The following is an 18,727-nucleotide window of genomic DNA, read 5'->3' on the forward strand; positions in this document are numbered from 1 at the left end:
CAATATGACAGTGCTGGCATCCATTAAAATTAAAACAAAATGGTAAACTCTGTTTTGGAAGACACCCAGCAAAGTGGGTTGTAATGTGTGTTTGAATCAAACATGATGTGACTATAAGCAAGATTTTGAAAAAAAAGTGCTTGCCACCAACCTCATCTCTTTGCTCACAAAAAGCAGCTGGGACCACATCTCAGGGCAATAGGTTTTAACCCCTTTCTACCACATTTTTCTCGCTGAAAATTGCTGCTCCCCTTGAAGTAGCTTCAGGTGGGGAAAAAGTTAAAGTTCCTCTGCTATATGGTTCCAGTCTGAATTTTGTAAACAAAGAGGCATGGTCATGCACAAATATGAGATTCAAAACCATGCTTAAAATTGTCTAGTTTTATTATTTGGGGTGGGGTGGGGGACCTAGACAACAATACCTAAAGGCTCTCTGATAACAGGGCCCGAAAGGATGAGTGTTGCAGTTCAGCAACATCTCAGAACTGGAGGACACCGTGTTGGCTACCCCTGGTCTAAATGATGATGGTGACAAGTTATGCAACAACAGCTAAAGGGCATATAGTTTGAAGGCATGTAGGCTCTTTCGCTGGTTATGCTGAACACATGTAGGAGGTAAGGCCAAAGTCAGATGGGAACAATTCCATTTCCTTACCTACACATGCTCATAATATGTGAAGAAGTTTGGAATATCTTTCAGACTTAAAAAGCGTGTGTGTGTGTGTGTAATTGTGAACACATCTACACACACTAATTAGTCTTGCATTTATTGAAAGCCTTCCACTCACATCTCGTTGATATATATCTTAGGGGCAGGCCATCATATTCTCTCCATCGGATTTTAGCTCTTTCTTTTTTGCCACTTAGAAACGGCTTGCCATGGCAACAGCATTTTGGACTATGTGAGTAGTCACATCTGAAATTGCACGCCAAAGGATTCTTGGGGCTGAGAGCCTAGACTGGAATCTTAAAAGAGATTGGCAGTGTGGCCTCTGACACTTGTTTCGTAATGTGATTATTTGTGCGCAGTCCTGTGCGTGTCCACTCAGAAGTAAGCCCCATTGAGTTAAGTGGGACTTATTTCTGGGTGAGTATAGGAATGCAGCCTAAGACATATTTCAGCATAGTATAAAGTAAAAGGCAAAGGTAAATGAGCCCTGGGCGGTTAAGTCCAGTCAAAGGCAAATATGGGGTTGCGGTGCTCATCTCACTTCAAACCGAGGGAGCCGGCGTTTGTCCACAGACAGCTTTCCATCCAGGTCATGTGGCCAGCATAACTAAACCGCTTCTGGCGCAATGGAACACCGTGATGGAAGCCAGAGTATGTGTTTGTAAACCATGAGATTAGTTTATATACTTGCAGTTGTCCTGGGGACTTGCTGTAGTCTCTCTCTCTCTCTCTCTCTCTCTCTCTCTCTCTCTCTCTCTCTATATATATATATATATATATATATATATATATATATATATATATATATATATATAAACCATTGAACCAACTCTCTCTGGCTTTATTTTCACATTTAGGATGATGTGGACCAGATGGATACACTGGATAAAATGCACCGGGAAATTATGAGCAGGGTGCACTCGGTCATTGTTAATGTTCAGGAATATCAAAGCTACTTTAGGAAATACAGCCACTTATGGATGGATGATAAAGCCAAATTTATGAAGCAGTTCCTTCTCTATGGACGATTTCTCCGTACTGAAGAGCTGGAATTATATGCAGACTATGAACTTCAGAAATGCTCCCCACAGTTAAATCACTTTAAACAACAGGTACTTTGTCATTTTTAAATGTCTTTTCATCTGCTTCTGTTAGTTGTGTTCCATTAAGCTATTTACACGATTTTGCTCTTCCAATTATAAAATACCAGAATTTTAATCACGTCTTGTTCCTTAAGATCAGCATTTATGAAGCCCTGCACGAAGAAGTAAGCAAGTTTGAAAACCAGAAGATTTTTAATGGCTGGTTTCAGGTTGATATTAAGCCTTTTAAGATAGCTGTGATGAATGTTATTAAAAAATGGAGCTGGATGTTTCAGGAGCATCTGCTCAACTACGTAGCCCAAAGGTAAGCCATGTTTGATGTTTTTTTTTTTTTTTTAAAGGCTTTTGAATTTTACATCTTTTGAAACGGGGGTGGAACCGTGCTCATTTCGTGAAATATTGAATAGGGGAGAAACAAGGGCACGGAGCATCACCAAAGCCAAACAAAAACCACCATAAAGAGTTTGATCCCAGCAAAGCAGAATCACGGATGATCTTGTACAAAGGACTTGTCTTTTTGTGGGTTAATTGCATTGAAGAAGAAGCAGGGATCAGCTGCTGGCACCAGACTTAACGTTGTGCAGCTTCCCTGGCCACACCTCCGATGTGGAATGTGGATGTCTGCAGGAGGCAAGGCTATATACACACAGACCTCCATATGAGCCAGAACCCCAATTATGTAGGGTTCCAACTGTTGTGGAAGGCTACATGTCAGTGGACAGCCCTGTGTGCTGAGCCAATGAACATGCAGATGGAAGTTTCTCACTGGGCAACCTCAAGACCATGAGCCAAAGGTGGCAGCTCTAGAGACTCTTTCCAGGCTTATACTCCACACACACCCCATGCCACAGTGTCTCTGCCCAGGCAACACCTCTTGCCAGCCCTGCTCTGTTCCTTCCTTGAGTATTTTTGATTGGCTAGCATGTTCTCTAGAGTGCTTCTTATTTGCCTGGAGGATGGGGGATGCATGTGGAGGGGTGTAGAACGGCTAAGTGGATGTGTGCACATGTGTCTGGAAAGGTCCTTAAGGTATAATGAAGTTCTGTGAAAGCAACAAGCTCAGTATGCGTTAGTTGCTGACATCATAACCATGTCCTAGCATTACAGAATTAGCCAAGTTCATCCATGAAACGGAAAAAGGGTTAGCTAAGCAAGTGAATGAAGGAGATTACACACTTCTGGTTGAAATAATGGGACACCTCATGGCTATCCGCGATCGGCAATCCATTGAAGATATTTTCAAGCCTCTAAAATCCACGGCTGAATTGCTGCGAAGCTATGGGCAACAGCTACCAGAGCAGATTTACACAGAACTTGAGGTAAAAATGCAACTGCTGTTGTATCTGCTGAGTTTCTATTATTAATTATTATTATTATTATTATTATTATTATTATTATTATTATTATTATTATATCATCATCAATTAAATTTGTATCACACCCTATATGCGCAGTTCTCAGGGCATTTACAACATAAAACCACAATATAAAAACACAAAATACATGATACAGTGGTACCTCGACTTACGAAATTAATCTATTCCGAAGGCGCGCTTGTAAGTCGAAATCTTTGTAAGTTGAACGGGGGGGAAAATTCGTATGTCGAAAAGAACACATTCAAAACTTCGTAAGTCGAGGTATCATGCCGCCACTTTCCCTTCGTAAGTCGAAAATTTTTGAAGCGGCGGCCATTTTTTCGCTTCCGGCGGTCATTTGGAAGTCAAAAAATACGGAAGTAAGTCGCTCATAAGTCGAGGTACCACTGTATTTAGAAACTGATAATAAAAAGCAGTTTCATAACGTTTGCTGCTTTCAGAGGTCTTCTCAACACGTTAGGGCCCAGTGAGATCAGAGGCAAGAAGTGAACATAAGGAGAGCCCTTCTGGTTCGAACCAAATGCTCACCTGGTCCCAGCAATCTGTTTGCCCAGTGACCAACTAGATACCCACAATCAGAGAATGAACAAAAACAGGCCCCCTCTTTTTCACAATACCCAGGAACTGGTATCCTGAGGTATTCCCCCTCTGAAACTTGGAGGCATCACAAAGCCATGGTCATGACTAATGGACACTGATAGTCATATCTTCCATGAATTTGTCTAATCCCCTTGTAAGGCCATCTAAGTTGGAAGACCATCACTGCATCTTCCATTGCGTGAATAAGTGCTTCCTTTTATTCTCCCTGAATCTGCAAACACGCCAGCAGAGGAAGAAGGGAGAGGCAGTGGGGAGCTTGGCGCAATGTGGATGTGGCAAAAGGAGCATTTGTCTTTGCCGCCGCTGTGCTGAGTTCCACGTTGCCTCCCTGCCCTTGGTAACCAACAGCAATGCATGGCATTGGGAAGCCAGGTATTCAGTGCCACCCTGCCTCTGCAGCCCTGCCAACCACTAACATCTAATACTATCTACTATTATATATAACATTGGCTACTGCCCTCTCTTTAGAACCAACCCTAGAAAGCAGCCCTGAGTCGGTTCTGAAACCAGGGCCATCTCACAAGGTGAGTCATTGCTGAAAACACATATTCTTATAGGATGCAAAAAATTGTCATTCATTCACTAGGCCTGAGAATTTAATATACATAAGCAATCTACTGACAATGAATCCATAAATGAGGGCACAAAGACATTTCTGCCTATAAATTGCACCTTAAAGACAAAATTTCCATAGTAAAAAACAACAACATGTTTTCAATGAAGTACTTAAAATAAATGAGAATTTAGAACAGAAAAAATAAGCCAATCAAGCTGACATGCTTCCAAGTTTCATACCAAGCATGAAATATTTTCATTTCTTGGGAAATGACACAACACAAAAAGAAGTCCAACAGATTTATACATAGAACTAGATATTTATGAAAAGGTGGGCTCGATAATACTGCAACAGTTTTTTGGTTTTTTTACTAACCTTTCTTTTGGAATTAAAGTTTTAGAACAAAGTTGATGCCAATATCTTATTTGGTATTTTATTTTTTATTGCTTCTCCTTAACTCCATCTATTTACCCTCCCCTTTCCTTTTTAAAAATCTCTCCTAGGGGTTTTACCTGTTTACAGATTTTGTTTCTCAGACATCTAGTACCTAACACTCCAATTCATCCTTGTTATAACATTCCCAGTATTTCTGCATTTTACCTTTGGTTCTAAACCTGTAAGAAGTGTGACTCTGCACTCATCCCCACTCCCCTTTATCCCATGTTTACTTCCATTTGTACTAGATTCAGGTAGGTAGCCATGTTGTTCTGACGCAGTCGAAAGAAATAAAAAAATCAAAAAATTGTCCAGTAGCACCTTAGAGACCAGCTAAGTTTGTTCTGGGTATAAGTTTTTGTGTGCATGGACCACTTCTTCAGATACACTGTATTCAGTTCTTCGGGGACATGGAAGCGTTTCTGGAGCGCACGTCGCCCCCGGATGTGCAGAACGCTTCTGCGCACATCGTGCATGCGCAGAAGCGCTCAAATCGCGCTACTTCTGGTTTTTTCCTTTTTTTGGGGGGGGGGGTGTTCGTGTTAAGCACGCCCGTGTTACGTAGCGCAATCCAGAACAGATCGCCACCAGTTTTTTGTTTGTTTGTTTGTTTGTTTATACCCCACCTATCTGACTGGGTTGCCCCAGCCACTCTGTGCGGCTTCCACCATATATAACAACATAGTAAAACATTAAACCTTAAAAAGCTTCCCTATACAGGGCTGCCTTCAGAAGTCTCCTAAAAGATGTATAATTACTCAACTCCTTGACATCTGATGGGAGGGCATTCCACAGGATGGGTGCCACTACCAAGAAGGCCATAACTTAACACAAATATCAAATACCTGAAGTGAACTGTAATGCCACTTGGATATTGACTATGTGGGTGACTTATGGTATATATAAATATTCACGGGTAAGAAAGTGCTGTTCTGCTGTTCTTTAAGCAAAAGGTAATACAGTACCTGCCACATACCATGCTGCAGGCAATGGAGATGCTGAGTTCATTTTCAGACTGAATATAAATTAAGCTTACTGAGATGCAGACTGTTGAACCTAAACATTTTTTTAAAAATGCAAAAAAATATATTTTATGAATTATTATGAGCAATGAGTCTACAATTGCAGAGAATAATGAGGTGGAGAGTAAAAGGTACAAATGTACCAGGGTGGGGGGGGGAGAAAGTGAAAATAAGACATGTGTACAACCCTTTGTGAAAGGAAGGTTTGCTGACTTGATGTGCCAACGAACAAACAATATCGGTTTGTGCGTTGTTAGGAATTACCTGAAAAGTGGAAGAATCTTAAAAAGATTGCCTTCACTGTGAAGCATGAAGTGGCTCCTCTACAGTCCAATGAAGTGTCTGTTATCAGAAGAAAATGTGTACTTTTTGAGGTGAGATCAGTTCTGTGCTGTGAACCGGATGATTTTTCGTTTTTTGTTCCGATAACAAGCTGGTGGCAAGCTTCACTGAACTGAGAAATTGTAAACTCTTAGAAAAGGCTGTCTAAAGATAACAATTCAATGTTTCTGGTAATATATTCCGGATGAATCTGATAATTTAAAGCCCACTTCACCTAAAAGTGGGAATGATGCTTGCGTCCTCTTTATCTTCAATTATGTCTAATCTGTTTCTACTTCAAACATGGTGCCTGCCACTGTTGTCAGATCAAATGTAGATTTTAAATGTTTTATGCTTATCCACCGGGAATGTTTTAAATGTATGTGTGATGTGATTTGTGTCGGGGTTGTGCAGGCTGTATTAAATAAAGTTTTAAGCAAATTCAAGGGGACTAAAATGAAATGATTCAGGGTTCATGAGATGGAACGTACTTAATGGATAGCAGCCAAGGAAAAGTTATGGTATCATCTCAATAGATCACCTGCTTAACCTTTCAGGAACTCAACTTTTGTGTTTGTGTGTGTACTATGTCTTTCAGGTTAAACAGCAAGAGTTCAGAAACAGATTTAAAAATGAAGCCATCTTTAGATTTGATGCTGGGAATCCATATGCATGCATGGACAAGGTAAAAAAAAAATTATGGATTAGACACTTCAGTCACACTTAAGAGGAACTAGAAACAGCTACATTTTCCTGGCATTTTTATTGGCCCTGTTCCTGTGTCATTAACTCACAAATATTTGACAGACAAATGTTTTCCTGGCATGGAGAAAAGTAGTGAGCGATGCGTATCTTATCTGATTCTCTGCATTAGGCTGCTGTGAAAGGCAGCAGGACGAAGTTCAAAGTGGCAACTCTCTATATATCTAAGTTATATACATATATATGTCTAGGAGAGTTCCAACAAGGCACACAAACCTGAAGCTAAATATCTTGAACTTTCCCACAGCTATCTTGGGTGAGGGACGTGAAATTTGTATGACCTGTTTAAGACTAGTCTCAGTGAAAGGAATTATGGTATCTTCCCAGATGTAACTTGGGGTTTTCCATAGTCCCATTTTACTCAGGACTTACTAGAACCTATCTTAGGAGACCTTACCTCAATCAAGAGGAAAGAAGGCAGTATCAAAATGTTTCTTTTTTCCTTATTTTTAAAGGCAAAACCCCAAATAGGTGTTCAGATAGCAGACATTTATTGTAGTATGTTACATGTGCAACATGTTTTGACTAATTTTTTTTTTTACCACAGACAAGAAAATCTCACAATGTTGTATCCATTATCATGTTGCAGCAATTCACTTTGAGTGTGTTGTCTCTGATAAATGGAAAGTAAAAAAATGAAATCAATAGAAAGTGCTCCTGAGCATTTACAGGCCACGTTTCTTTCACTACAATTGAATCTCAAGCAGTTTTTGAAATGTTCCAGATTATAGAGTGGGGGGCTTCAAGGTCAAAAGGGGGGGGGCATGGTTCAAGAGCAAGGATGGAGAGCCTGTGGTCCAGCAGGTGTCATTGGACTCCAGTTCCCACCAACTAAAGCCAACATGGCCAATGGTCAAGGATGATGGGAGCTGTAGTCCAACAACATCTGCAGGGCCCTAGGTTTCCCATCCTTGTTTAAAAAAGTAACAGTGTTAGCCTCTGTCTCCAAAGGTAACTGGGAGGAGCTTCAATATTTTCTGAATTGGGTCTTGACCTTGTTGTGTGACCTTGGATGCAACAGTTTGGCACACCCATCAATTGTCTTGCATACTTCTATTGATGGCAAACAAAACTGACTCTATTTATTTATGTATTAAAGCATTTATAGATTGCTCTTCATGAGTCCTGATAATCAGGGTAGCGTACAGCCAAACTTCTATGCAAAGGACACTAAACCCAGCTCATCGAGATAAATACAAATACTCGCAGTAAAAGTATTTGTAAGAAAACAACAGGGCAGGCTAAACAGTCACCCACACAAAAAGCAAGTCAAAAACATTTAAGATTTCTGAACAAATTAATGACTTTTAACTTGACTTGGCACCAAAACAGTAGCAATGTCAGCGCCTCTTGTATTTGTAAGAAGAGGGAATCATGCAAACACTCAGATTATTTCCCTGGATAGAATTCCTATGGAAGAATCACTCTTCTTCAGATCTAGTTTAATCTTTTACTTCTCTAGTATTTACCCCTTAAAAAATTAGCAGTGTGTTTCCCCAATACTTATCAAAATCAAAGAACGTCAGAAGCAAAGTCTTCATTTGAGACATCCGTATATCCAGGTTCTTGTGAACATGTAAGCAAAAACCTGGTGCTCTTGCTTGATAATATATTTCAAAATGGCATCCTTGCAGACTCATAAAGACATTGCAAAACTAGAGACAGAAATGAAAATGCTGCAGGAAACTGCAAAGCTTTTTGAAGTGAGTGTGCCAGAATACAAGCAGCTGAAGCAGTGCCGTACTGACGCCATCTTGCTTAAATCAGTCTGGGATATGGTGGTGTTTGTCCAGGTAAGGACTTGCCTTTGCCATTTGCATTAACTAAAGGGATGTTACTTCAGAGAGGAGGAACTTGACATAAGGAAGTGGTACAAGATTACTTTTTGATTTGGTGGGTCCTGTGTTGATCATGTCTGTGACCTGCTGGAAACAGTAACAAGTTTATGGAGATAAGAAGTGAAGCAAAATTGTAAAAGGAGATTACCAAGAACCCCAAATTCAAGACGATATCGTGTATTCAAGCTTGTTTGTCCGACCAGCAATTGAGAAACTAAATCAGCCTCTTGTCAGCTCTATTCATGGGCATACCAGATCATAATCCAAATACACCTGTCCCATCAATGACCACGTGTGAATCCACACTTCAAAAATAAGAACATGGATAATGCCCCCCCCCCAAATCAAGTGGTATATCAATATTATTAAATTAATTAATAGCTTATTCTCAAGAGATTTTAGAAGAAGTTGTTGGCACACTTACTGACCCATCCATAGATGAAAACAGATTTATATTTGTGTTTGTTTTCTGTGGACACACAAAGCTGTTTTTTTTTACTGAATCATGTGACCGCTACCTCTAGCCCACTTTTGTCTCTTCTGACATGCAGCAGTTCTTAAACAGTCTCAGGTAGTGTGCTTCATCAGCCCCATTGAGTTTGCTTTGATCAAGAGATTTAAGGATTGAATATGGGACCTTCTGCTATTCCCCATCACTACAAAAAATAATAATCTAGGGAGGTGTGGAAGTTTGCTACCATAGATCCCAGAAAATGATGACAAAGCTGAAAGCATTGAAATTACTTGTTGTATCCCCCATCTGACAAAATAAAAGAGAATTTCCTGATGGGAATTGTTGTGGTTTGAATGAGCTTGAAATAGGCTCCTCTGATGGGAGAAAAATATGTCCTTGAAAATTAATTCCATTCTATTTCTGCTTTGTGCCATGTGGCAAGTGCATGTATGACAATGTTAAATTATTTATGAACATGTGCCTAAAATGAATAAAACACACAGGAACAATGCTAAGAAAAACCAGATGCTAGAGATGCACATCAATATTCTATTTGATGATCTTCTGTCTCTAATGATCCTAGGATTTCCATTTTGTGTCATTTCCAAGTCTGTTTACATAAAAAAAGCAAAACCACACAAATGGAAATAACGGGTGTCAGTGATAAACCTGGAAAAAAGAAACTCAAAGGGAATGCTCCTTTCCTTTCCCTATTCAACATTCCGTATAAATGCATAACCTGAGATGGAACCAAATGGTTCCTTTCTATAATAGAAGAGTCCTTCCATCAGAGGAAAGGAACCATTGAATTCAGTACAATGTGTTTCCTTAATCAGCTGATGGAGTCCATTTTTGCTTTTAAAAGGGGGGTGGGGAGAGAGAAAATAAGCATTAAAAATGTGTATTGTTTCATCATTTGTCCTTCCATTTTTGGCAATTTTTATTTTATGAGCAGATGAGTGTGACAGTTTCTTATTTGGTGGTAAATAATGTCCTGAATGAAAACTTGTAAACCCAGACATTAAATGAGCACGATAACATCTTTTATTTTTTGGCAATTTGTCATTCCTGTCAGTCAATGTAAAAGTGAAAATGATGAAGCTGTTGTTTGAGCACTCCACCACTACAAGGACCCAGATGTTCCTGTACATCTGTTGCTGCTGCTATTTCTATACAATCAGTTTATAGGGGGCTTATAAGTTGACAACTGAGTCGGTGAAGGCTTGAGCCAATTTACCAACTCTACATTCCACCTGTGTAGTCCATGATGAAAAACAAACTAAAAACAGTTTGTATGAAAGATATAATTTGGCACTGGCACTAATGTGTTCCTCTGTTCACAAAAATGCAGAAATGCCCACCAGATTTCATCTTCATTTGTAGCCCCTTCACCTCAATCAATCTATACCATTGCCAACAAGTAGACTTTCACAGGGTGAAAAGGAAAGGGAGATGGGATGGGAAAGCCCACACTGGTGAAGATTAACTCTGTTCCATTTATAGAAAGAAAGTTTGGGTTGGATCTTAAGATCTCTCTTCTAGGATAACGTAGGAGAGTCATTTAGGGAGGGGGCAGGCAGTTTCAAACCACATACATGTGAGTTATCAGAGCTTTGGTTAAATATGAAAAGTAGTCATAACAAAATGATCTTAACATATACTGGTTATGTTTTTTGTTTTGTTTTGTTTTGCACCCCGGAACCCACTTAAGTCCCATCTAAGCCCCATTTAAGCCATCTTGACTGGTGAGAAAACACTGCACTGTTAATCTCAGGCATATCTTAAGGCAAAACTTTGAATGTTGCACAAATGGCACATTGATCTTAACATTTAATGAACATCAAGGAAACGAACAGACAGAACTTCAACAATTCTTTTTGATTATACATTTCCTTTTCTTAACCAAGTATGACTGATAATAGCAAGTCGGACAAATGAATTTGGAGTAGGGGAAGGGAGGCTTTCTATGAAATGATTAAAACATCAACCTCCTCTCTCCAGGTTTTGATGAGAAGGCTTTCTGTTGAATGCAAGAGAATTTCTGTGGGAATGTAATGCCTTTGGAATATGAATCTTCTGGACAATGTTTTCTCTCCCTTAAAAAGCTAGCAAGATTTTCTAGTGCACAGAATCAAGAATACATGTCTCCTTAGATTAGATTTCAGCCTCAGTAGGTTTCAGATTTTGAAAATCATTTTGTATGCATTGTACATTATACATATTTATACACAGAACATACAGGTGAGTTTGAAAACTCTCTTTGCATCCTAAGATGCTGCAAAAAATATATGTTATGGGATTCTCCTTTCCTCCTACCTACAGATGAGCATTAAAGACTGGATGAAAACTCCATGGAAACATATAAATGTTGAACAAATGGATGTAGACCTTAGAAGATTTTCAAAGGTGATAAATACTCCAAATTACTATATTGTATTTACATGCACTGTACTTAACTGAACTGGCAAACCAATCCTTTTGCATACAGTAGAGTATACAGTAACTTTTGGTTCTCGAGCTAAAGTGGTACCCAGTGCCTGAGAAGCACTGCAGAGAAAAGGCATGAGAACTCTCAGCTAGAGTGACTTACACTGGTTTAGCAGTAATTCATTCCCCCTCAGAGAACCCCAGGGGCTGACTTCTGTAAAGGCTAGCAAGCAGTAACAGAGAATTCACAGCACCCCTACCATGCTACGATTTCAACATTTCTTTGGCAGAAGCCAAGAAAGTTGAAAGTGGTTTGTAGAGTTGCTTTATAGGTTTGCAGAGTAGATAACAGCTTTCTTGTCCTTTTGTCTTGAGCTGTGGGGTGCTTCCAGACAGGCGTTGATTGTGAGATCAGTGCTCCTCATGCATGCAATGAGCCCACACTCATTTGCTGTGTGTGCATCATGCCATTGGCATCGAAATGCTATCTACCATTCTCCACTCTCTTTGAATCCCAATTTATCCTTTCTAGGGAAAATCTGGTATTATTATTATTATTATTATTATTATTATTATTATTATTATCAACAACAACAAGAGACACCTCAAATTAAGCCCTGATTGGAAGCCCCTTCTTTGGGATCATGGCATTAAACACCAAGAAGTATTTAAATGGTATGCACTTATAAAATTTGCCTGTTAAATGAATTGATTAATCTGACAAAATGCTATCTGTCTGTCTATCTATCTATCTATCTATCTAATCTATCCATCTAGCTATCTATGGCTTTGTAAATTAATACAGTGTTTTTCAACCTTTTTTGGGCAAAGGCACACTTGTTTCATGAAAAAAATCACGAGGCACACCACCATTAGAAAATGTTTAAAAAATTAACTCTGTGCCTATATTGACTATATATAAAGTAATTCTCTTGAATTTTTCAATTTTTCCCACGGCACACCAGGCAACATCTCACGGCACACTAGTGTGCCGCGGAACAGTGGTTGAAAAACACTGAATTAATACATATGGCCTCACACACTGATACAGCTCTTTTACATACACCCTATGAAGATACAAGTTACCAGTATGTGTGTGCAAGCTTTGCCCCTGCACAGAACTGTCTCTGCGTTTTTGCTGGGTAGAGATTGCAGGACCCACGGCTATGTGCGTCAATTTTGTCTGCATGCAGACTCTCTGTGGAAAAGCTGAACAATCTGTGCATGATGACGGGACAGGAGCAATGGACACAATCTCAGCCATAGGTGCCTGTCTGGGGGCCGAGGCTCTTTGGGCCCTCTCAGTATTTATTTTTAGGGGGCAGGGCCCCTGATTGTTGAGGCCAAATGCAGAACTAGATGCGGAGTCACGTCAGGACATCACATTGGGCCCCCTCAATGTTCTTCAGAAGATGGCACCTCTGATCTCAGCCGCCGCTGCCCCCAATGCATTGAGCACCCCCTGTTTGGTCAATTGAACAAATCTCTACTAGGGAGCACTGCAGTTGGAAAGGAACTTCATTGTGCAATACACCCCCCCAAAGTGTTACATTTGGATGATATCTGGCCTACTGAAAGCTTAAACATTTAGTTTCTGAAAGCAACATTGTGTTTTACATCTGTCTCCCATTGCTTGCTTCTTGCTTTCTTTTCACGGTTTCTGTACTACACAGGACATGAAGACTTTGGATAAAGGAATACGTGCTTGGCATGTATACGTGGGATTAGAGTCAACAGTTAAGAATTTGTTAACCTCCTTGAGAGCAGTGAATGAACTTCAGAACCCTGCCGTCCGGAAAAGACACTGGCAACAACTTATGGCTGCAACAGGGGTATAGCTTTTTGGCTTCGTACACTGGAGCTGTGTGCACACAAGTCTTATCCTGAGCCGCAAATGACTTTTCTTTTCAATTTCGTTTCCCAGGTCTGCTTTGTCATGAACGAAGACACTACACTAGGGGACCTTTTAGCTCTCCAGCTCCACAGGGTAGAAGATGAAGTGAAACATATTGTGGATAAAGCTGTGAAAGAAATGGCAATAGAAAAAGTAGGCCACAGTTAAATGTATTACAAGTAACAGCTGCTTTCGTAGGAAATAGTCAACCATCCTAATGACACTGAAGTCAGGGGGGTGATGTGCTTATAGTGTTAACAGAACCGATTTGTTTTGTTTTTTCCACAGGCACTCATGGAAATCAATCAGACATGGGGTGTTATGGATTTCTCATATGAAGAACATCACAGCACAGGCACGCCATTGTTGAAATCCGACGAAAACCTTATAGAAACACTAGAAGACAACCAGGTGATGGCTTGCTCTGAATGTTTTCTCCAAGGCATTGTGTAGCACGCCTGCCAACTTTTTTGAGTCATTAATCCAACTCTTAGAGCATTTTGGAGGCACATGCAGAACCTTGTGTGTGTGGCCTTTTCAATTCTAGCCCTTCTTTCCTAGAAGCAGTCGATGTATTGTGTCAAATGCGAAGTACATAACCCGTTATTGTTCCAAACAATAGGCATGAGCAAGAGATCAGTTTTGCAGTGAGCTGCTCCCTCCAGCATTTCAGGGAAGACTTCAAAGTTCTGTGGGTGAACCACATTAGTGTGATTGTAAGTCATTGGGTGGATCCCGTGAGAGTTCATTTAAACAGAAACAATGCCTTCTAATATTTCCATACACTTTTTAAGGATACATACAAAACAACGCAAATAGTTTTCTTATATTAGATATTTGTTTTAACCCACATCGCAACCCTCCTGATTTTCCAGAATTTTTAATTTTTGTCAAGTCAAAACAAATTTTAAAAATGCAGTGGATCTTTATGAATGCATATTATCTGCAAGAGATCATAATGCTACACTTGGCACCACACATCCTACATCAGGGGTCAGCAGGGGGCCGGTCCACTGCCCCTCAGACCTTGTGGGGGGCCGAACTATATTTTGGAGAAAAAAATGAACGAATTCCTATTCCTCCCCCACAAATAACCCAGAGATGCACTTTAAATAAAAGGGCACATTCTACTCATGTAAAAACACGCTGATTCCTGGACTGTTTGCAGACCAGATTTAGAAGGCGATTAGGCCTTAGTTTACCTACTCATGTCCTACATGAATGATTGGTTCTTGTTCTCTGGTTCTATCGGGTCCACCACACTTTTCAACTTCTTTTTGATGGCACTTCATTGGGAGGTACTAAACATGAAATTGATCTCAGGACTTGAAAATCTGTTTATATTTCCTGCCTTTTCAAAATCTTGAGTCAAATTGAAAAAGAATTAAAAAACACAAAGAAACGAAATCAGAAGGGCTATTCAGAGGGAGAAGGGGGTGGGGAAAACTTTTAAAACAAACAAACAAAATATTCTAGCCTAATTGGTACACTTAGACTGTAAGGTGGTTCAGTGATTGTTCATGAGTAATCAGCCAGACTCCGAGGTTCCTAAACTAAGTTTCTTTATTGTGCAGATATATACAGTGCAGCAACAAAAAGTACGTCTAGCTCATCCTTCGCCAGAGTCCGGGAATGGCCTCTTCCGGTTCCTTGCCCAGCATAAAAGCCGAGGGATGTGGAACCCCCGCCTACCCCCTCTGCGTCTTCCCCCCTGTGCAAGTGGGGAGACGGAAGAGGTGCCTCCCCTCCAGCCTCTGCTTGGTGCGCAGGCTCTCCTTCCTTGTCAGAGCCCTGACTCCTACTTCCCAGTCCCATCTCTGCCTCCCCACTAGAGGGATCACTGCCCTCCCCACTGGAGGAAGATGAATTGCTCAGCAGTTGAGGCGGGGGCTCACGATACCGATAAAGCCCTGGCAACTCCTTGCCTTGCGGCGAGGGCAGCCCCCGACATAGACAATCTGCGATGACAACATTTATAGGTAAACAAAAACTGGCAATAACTTGTACAAATTCCAGTTTGGTTGGTCTGTACCCAAAACTATTACTTATGCTGCAGGCATTTATCCTGCGGAAACTTGGAGGAGGGCTTTCTCTGTGATGTCCCCTAATCTCTGGAATAAACTCTCTGTTCAGATATGGCAGGCACATTTCCCACTGGCTGTGTTAAAAACAATTTGCTCAAGCTTTCCATGTCTTTTGAATCATCAGAATCAGTGCTAAAATCAGAATCAGTGCTAAAAACAAACAAACACACATTTATGGGCACACTCATTTTCCTATTCATATTGAAATACTGCCCCTCAATGAGGCCAAACTTAGATTCACAAAATGTTTAGAGGCATGCGTCCCCCTGGATCCCCCCAGAAAAAAGCACTGCTTAGAATCAATGGCAGTTTATAGGTACTGCAGTTCTTAGGGCTATTTTAAAAAGCACAACCACAGTGTGTTCTCATTGAACTGATTGATGCAAATTGCATTCTGGACCCTTTCACAAGAATGACTTTTATGAGGCTGTCACTGAGGAAGCTGCAAAAAAAAAATGATGCCATGGGTTGAGAAAACTGGCAGTAATTAAATGCTGAGTCACTACTTTACTGTGTCAAGTTATTGACAGGTTGACTTCAGTAAACTAAGCACACACTAGTTAAGTGGAGTGCTTGCAAATGCTACAGAAAAAAAATGATGATGTTCAGGCATGACTGCTGATGCTTACGAAAAAGAATCCTTAGAAAAAACGTGAGGGGAGACACCTCTACCCCCCCCAAAAATAACCTAATGAGGACTGAAGGTACTCAGTGACCATAAAATTCTGGCTGACTTGGGGAAAAGGAATGATAAACCATGTGGGAGGGGAAATGGAATGCAGTGGTAACTTAATTGTCAAACTTAATAGATAGATAGATTGATAGATAGATAGATAGATAGATTTATTGTCATTGTCCGTATATACACAGTATACACAACAACGAAAATCAAACACCCAAAGACCGGATTTACCATACACATTTGCACATATCTCCAACACTCTCATCCTTAATCTATTAAAACATAACATAATCCAGAGTATAACATAACCTATTAAAAAGCATAGCATAACCTAAAAGCCTGTCTCATTCCTTACTACTCACTGCTTACTATTACTTACTACTGACCCTGAGATCATTATTAAGTGCAATCAAAACTCTTGGATAGAAACTATTCAGAAGGCGTGTGGTTCGAGTTTTCATTATCCTGTATCTTCTGCCCGAAGGCAACAGTTCAAAAAGGTTGTGAGCAGGATGGGTGGGATCTCTCAGGATGTTGTATGACTTCTTCAAACAGCGAGACGTGAAGATCTCGTCCAGGGTTGGTAGTTGGAGCCCAATAACATTCTGGGCAATTTTAATTATTCTCTGTAAAGCTTTTTTATCCGTTACAGAGCTGCTCCCATACCACGATAGTATACTATAGGTTAAGACACTCTCAATGGTACTGTGATAATAGGACAGGAGTAGGTTCTGAGATAGATTCAATCCCCTGAGCATTCTCAGGAAATACAACCTCCCCTGCACCTTCCTCACAGCCATATTAATATTTACAGTCCATGATTGGTCCTCGGAGATGTAAATGCCCAGGTATTTAAAACTGCCAACCCTCTCCACCTCCTCGCCATTTATGTGCAATGGTAAAAATACACTTTTCTTTCTCCCAAAATGGTTTGAAAACCAAGGTGCGGCTTCCGATTGGCTGCAGGAGCTTCCTGCACTCAATCAGAAGCCGCGGAACCCGCATTTGACGTTCAGCTTCCGTAAAACGTTCGCAATTGGAGTTCAGGACTGGTTTTGGCACTAAAACCACATTGGTTGTCCTCTGGGAAGAGTGGCAAGAGGAATGTAACCCAAATGATGCTCATTGTTTAAATTAGGGATGGGAGGAAATACTGATTCAATGCAAAATTTCCTGAATCGGTAAGTCAACTGAAACCCAGCTAACCTTCAAAAGGTTCACCTCTCTGAATTTTGTCCTGTAGTTCTCCCACCAGAAAGTGAATATTATCTACAAAACTACAGTTTATTAGCAAAGAATATTTGTGGGAGTGTGATTTATTAGACAAAATTGCACACAAAATACATACATTGGGAGAAATGCACATGAAAATCTATATGAATTTTCATGTGGACTTCTTAAATGTGGAAATGGGGCAAATAATAAACTTTGAAAAATGAGAAGCAGAGAGAAAACAAAACAGACTCATCCACTCCTTGGACGGATGTACATTGGTCATTTATAACATTAGAAATCTGTTATTAAAATGTGACACCAGAGGGCACTGTAGAGCAGCGAGCCCTCGACAATAGAAAATTGCATTGAGAGTTATATAACATTACGTTTAGTCACGTTTTTACAGATCATTGTAGATCCTGTCTTTGTTTATATTTGATATATATTATATAGTATAGGACCTAGATAAATCATTTTAAGAGGCAACTAATAAATAAAAATTTGCAAATTAATAAATACCTTATAAGGCTGTATTCAAATATTGTTGCAGGTGCTGCTTCAGAATATACTGATGAGTAAATATGTGGAATATTTCCTGGTGGAGGTCAGTAGCTGGCAAAAGAGCTTAATGGTAGCAGACATGGTAATTTCACTGTGGCTGGAAGTACAGCAAACCTGGGCTCATCTCCAGAGTATCTTCACCAATTCTGAGGATATACGAAACCAGCTTTCAGAAGATGCTAAAAGATTTGAGGGGATTGATAAGGATTTCAAGGTATGAACAAGCATCTCAATCTTCTCTTCTCCGTAAACTATGTGAGAGAGAAAAGAATGAAGACTTATCTCAAATTCAAACCTTAAAGTCCTCGCAGTTGGTTTGTTCTACAGTTTGTAATTCATCTCTTCTAGCATGCGCATGTACTTTAGTCCAATTAAGCTCTAATTAACAGGGGAACCGCTGCTTCTTAGTGGCTGTGTAGGAGGGTTTTCGCCAGGCGTAGTGCTTTTGCACTCAATGCCTCCCTGGCCCCCTCATTCCATGCCAGAGTGAGAGTCAGGCACCGAGACAAACTGCGAATGAAGCCCATTCCCCCCTCCCTGGGGGAGGATTTGCAAGAATGATTTACTCTCTGTCATCCTTGTTTTTCCATTGACTACGTTCTCCCGCTGCCGTGGGGGCTGACTTCATTAAGGCAGACCGGAACTGGAAGCCTTCAATTTTAATCTTCCTTAAAACCAATAGCTGCTGAATTTTTAGAGGCTATTAAATAGTCACTCATTTGGTCAC

General features: G+C 40.3%; 1 protein-coding gene across 1 annotated transcript in view; it reads left to right on the forward strand.

Moving 5' to 3' along the window:
- The first annotated feature begins 1,531 nt into the window (after positions 1 to 1,531).
- LOC117057138 (dynein heavy chain 11, axonemal-like) overlaps positions 1,532 to 18,727 on the forward strand; it is a 205,127-nt gene continuing 187,931 nt past the window's right edge. The window contains exons 1-11 of the mRNA XM_033167945.1: positions 1,532 to 1,782; positions 1,908 to 2,077; positions 2,873 to 3,092; positions 6,020 to 6,136; positions 6,682 to 6,768; positions 8,480 to 8,638; positions 11,460 to 11,543; positions 13,238 to 13,396; positions 13,453 to 13,611; positions 13,747 to 13,869; positions 17,990 to 18,214. Of these exons, the coding sequence (XP_033023836.1) occupies positions 1,543 to 1,782; positions 1,908 to 2,077; positions 2,873 to 3,092; positions 6,020 to 6,136; positions 6,682 to 6,768; positions 8,480 to 8,638; positions 11,460 to 11,543; positions 13,238 to 13,396; positions 13,453 to 13,611; positions 13,747 to 13,869; positions 17,990 to 18,214 (1,743 nt within the window). The 5' untranslated portion in view covers positions 1,532 to 1,542. The remainder of the gene's footprint in view (positions 1,783 to 1,907; positions 2,078 to 2,872; positions 3,093 to 6,019; positions 6,137 to 6,681; positions 6,769 to 8,479; positions 8,639 to 11,459; positions 11,544 to 13,237; positions 13,397 to 13,452; positions 13,612 to 13,746; positions 13,870 to 17,989; positions 18,215 to 18,727) is intronic.

Source organism: Lacerta agilis, chromosome 1 (assembly GCF_009819535.1).
Source record: "Lacerta agilis isolate rLacAgi1 chromosome 1, rLacAgi1.pri, whole genome shotgun sequence".
In the NCBI taxonomy this organism is placed as follows: Eukaryota; Metazoa; Chordata; class Lepidosauria; order Squamata; family Lacertidae; genus Lacerta; species Lacerta agilis.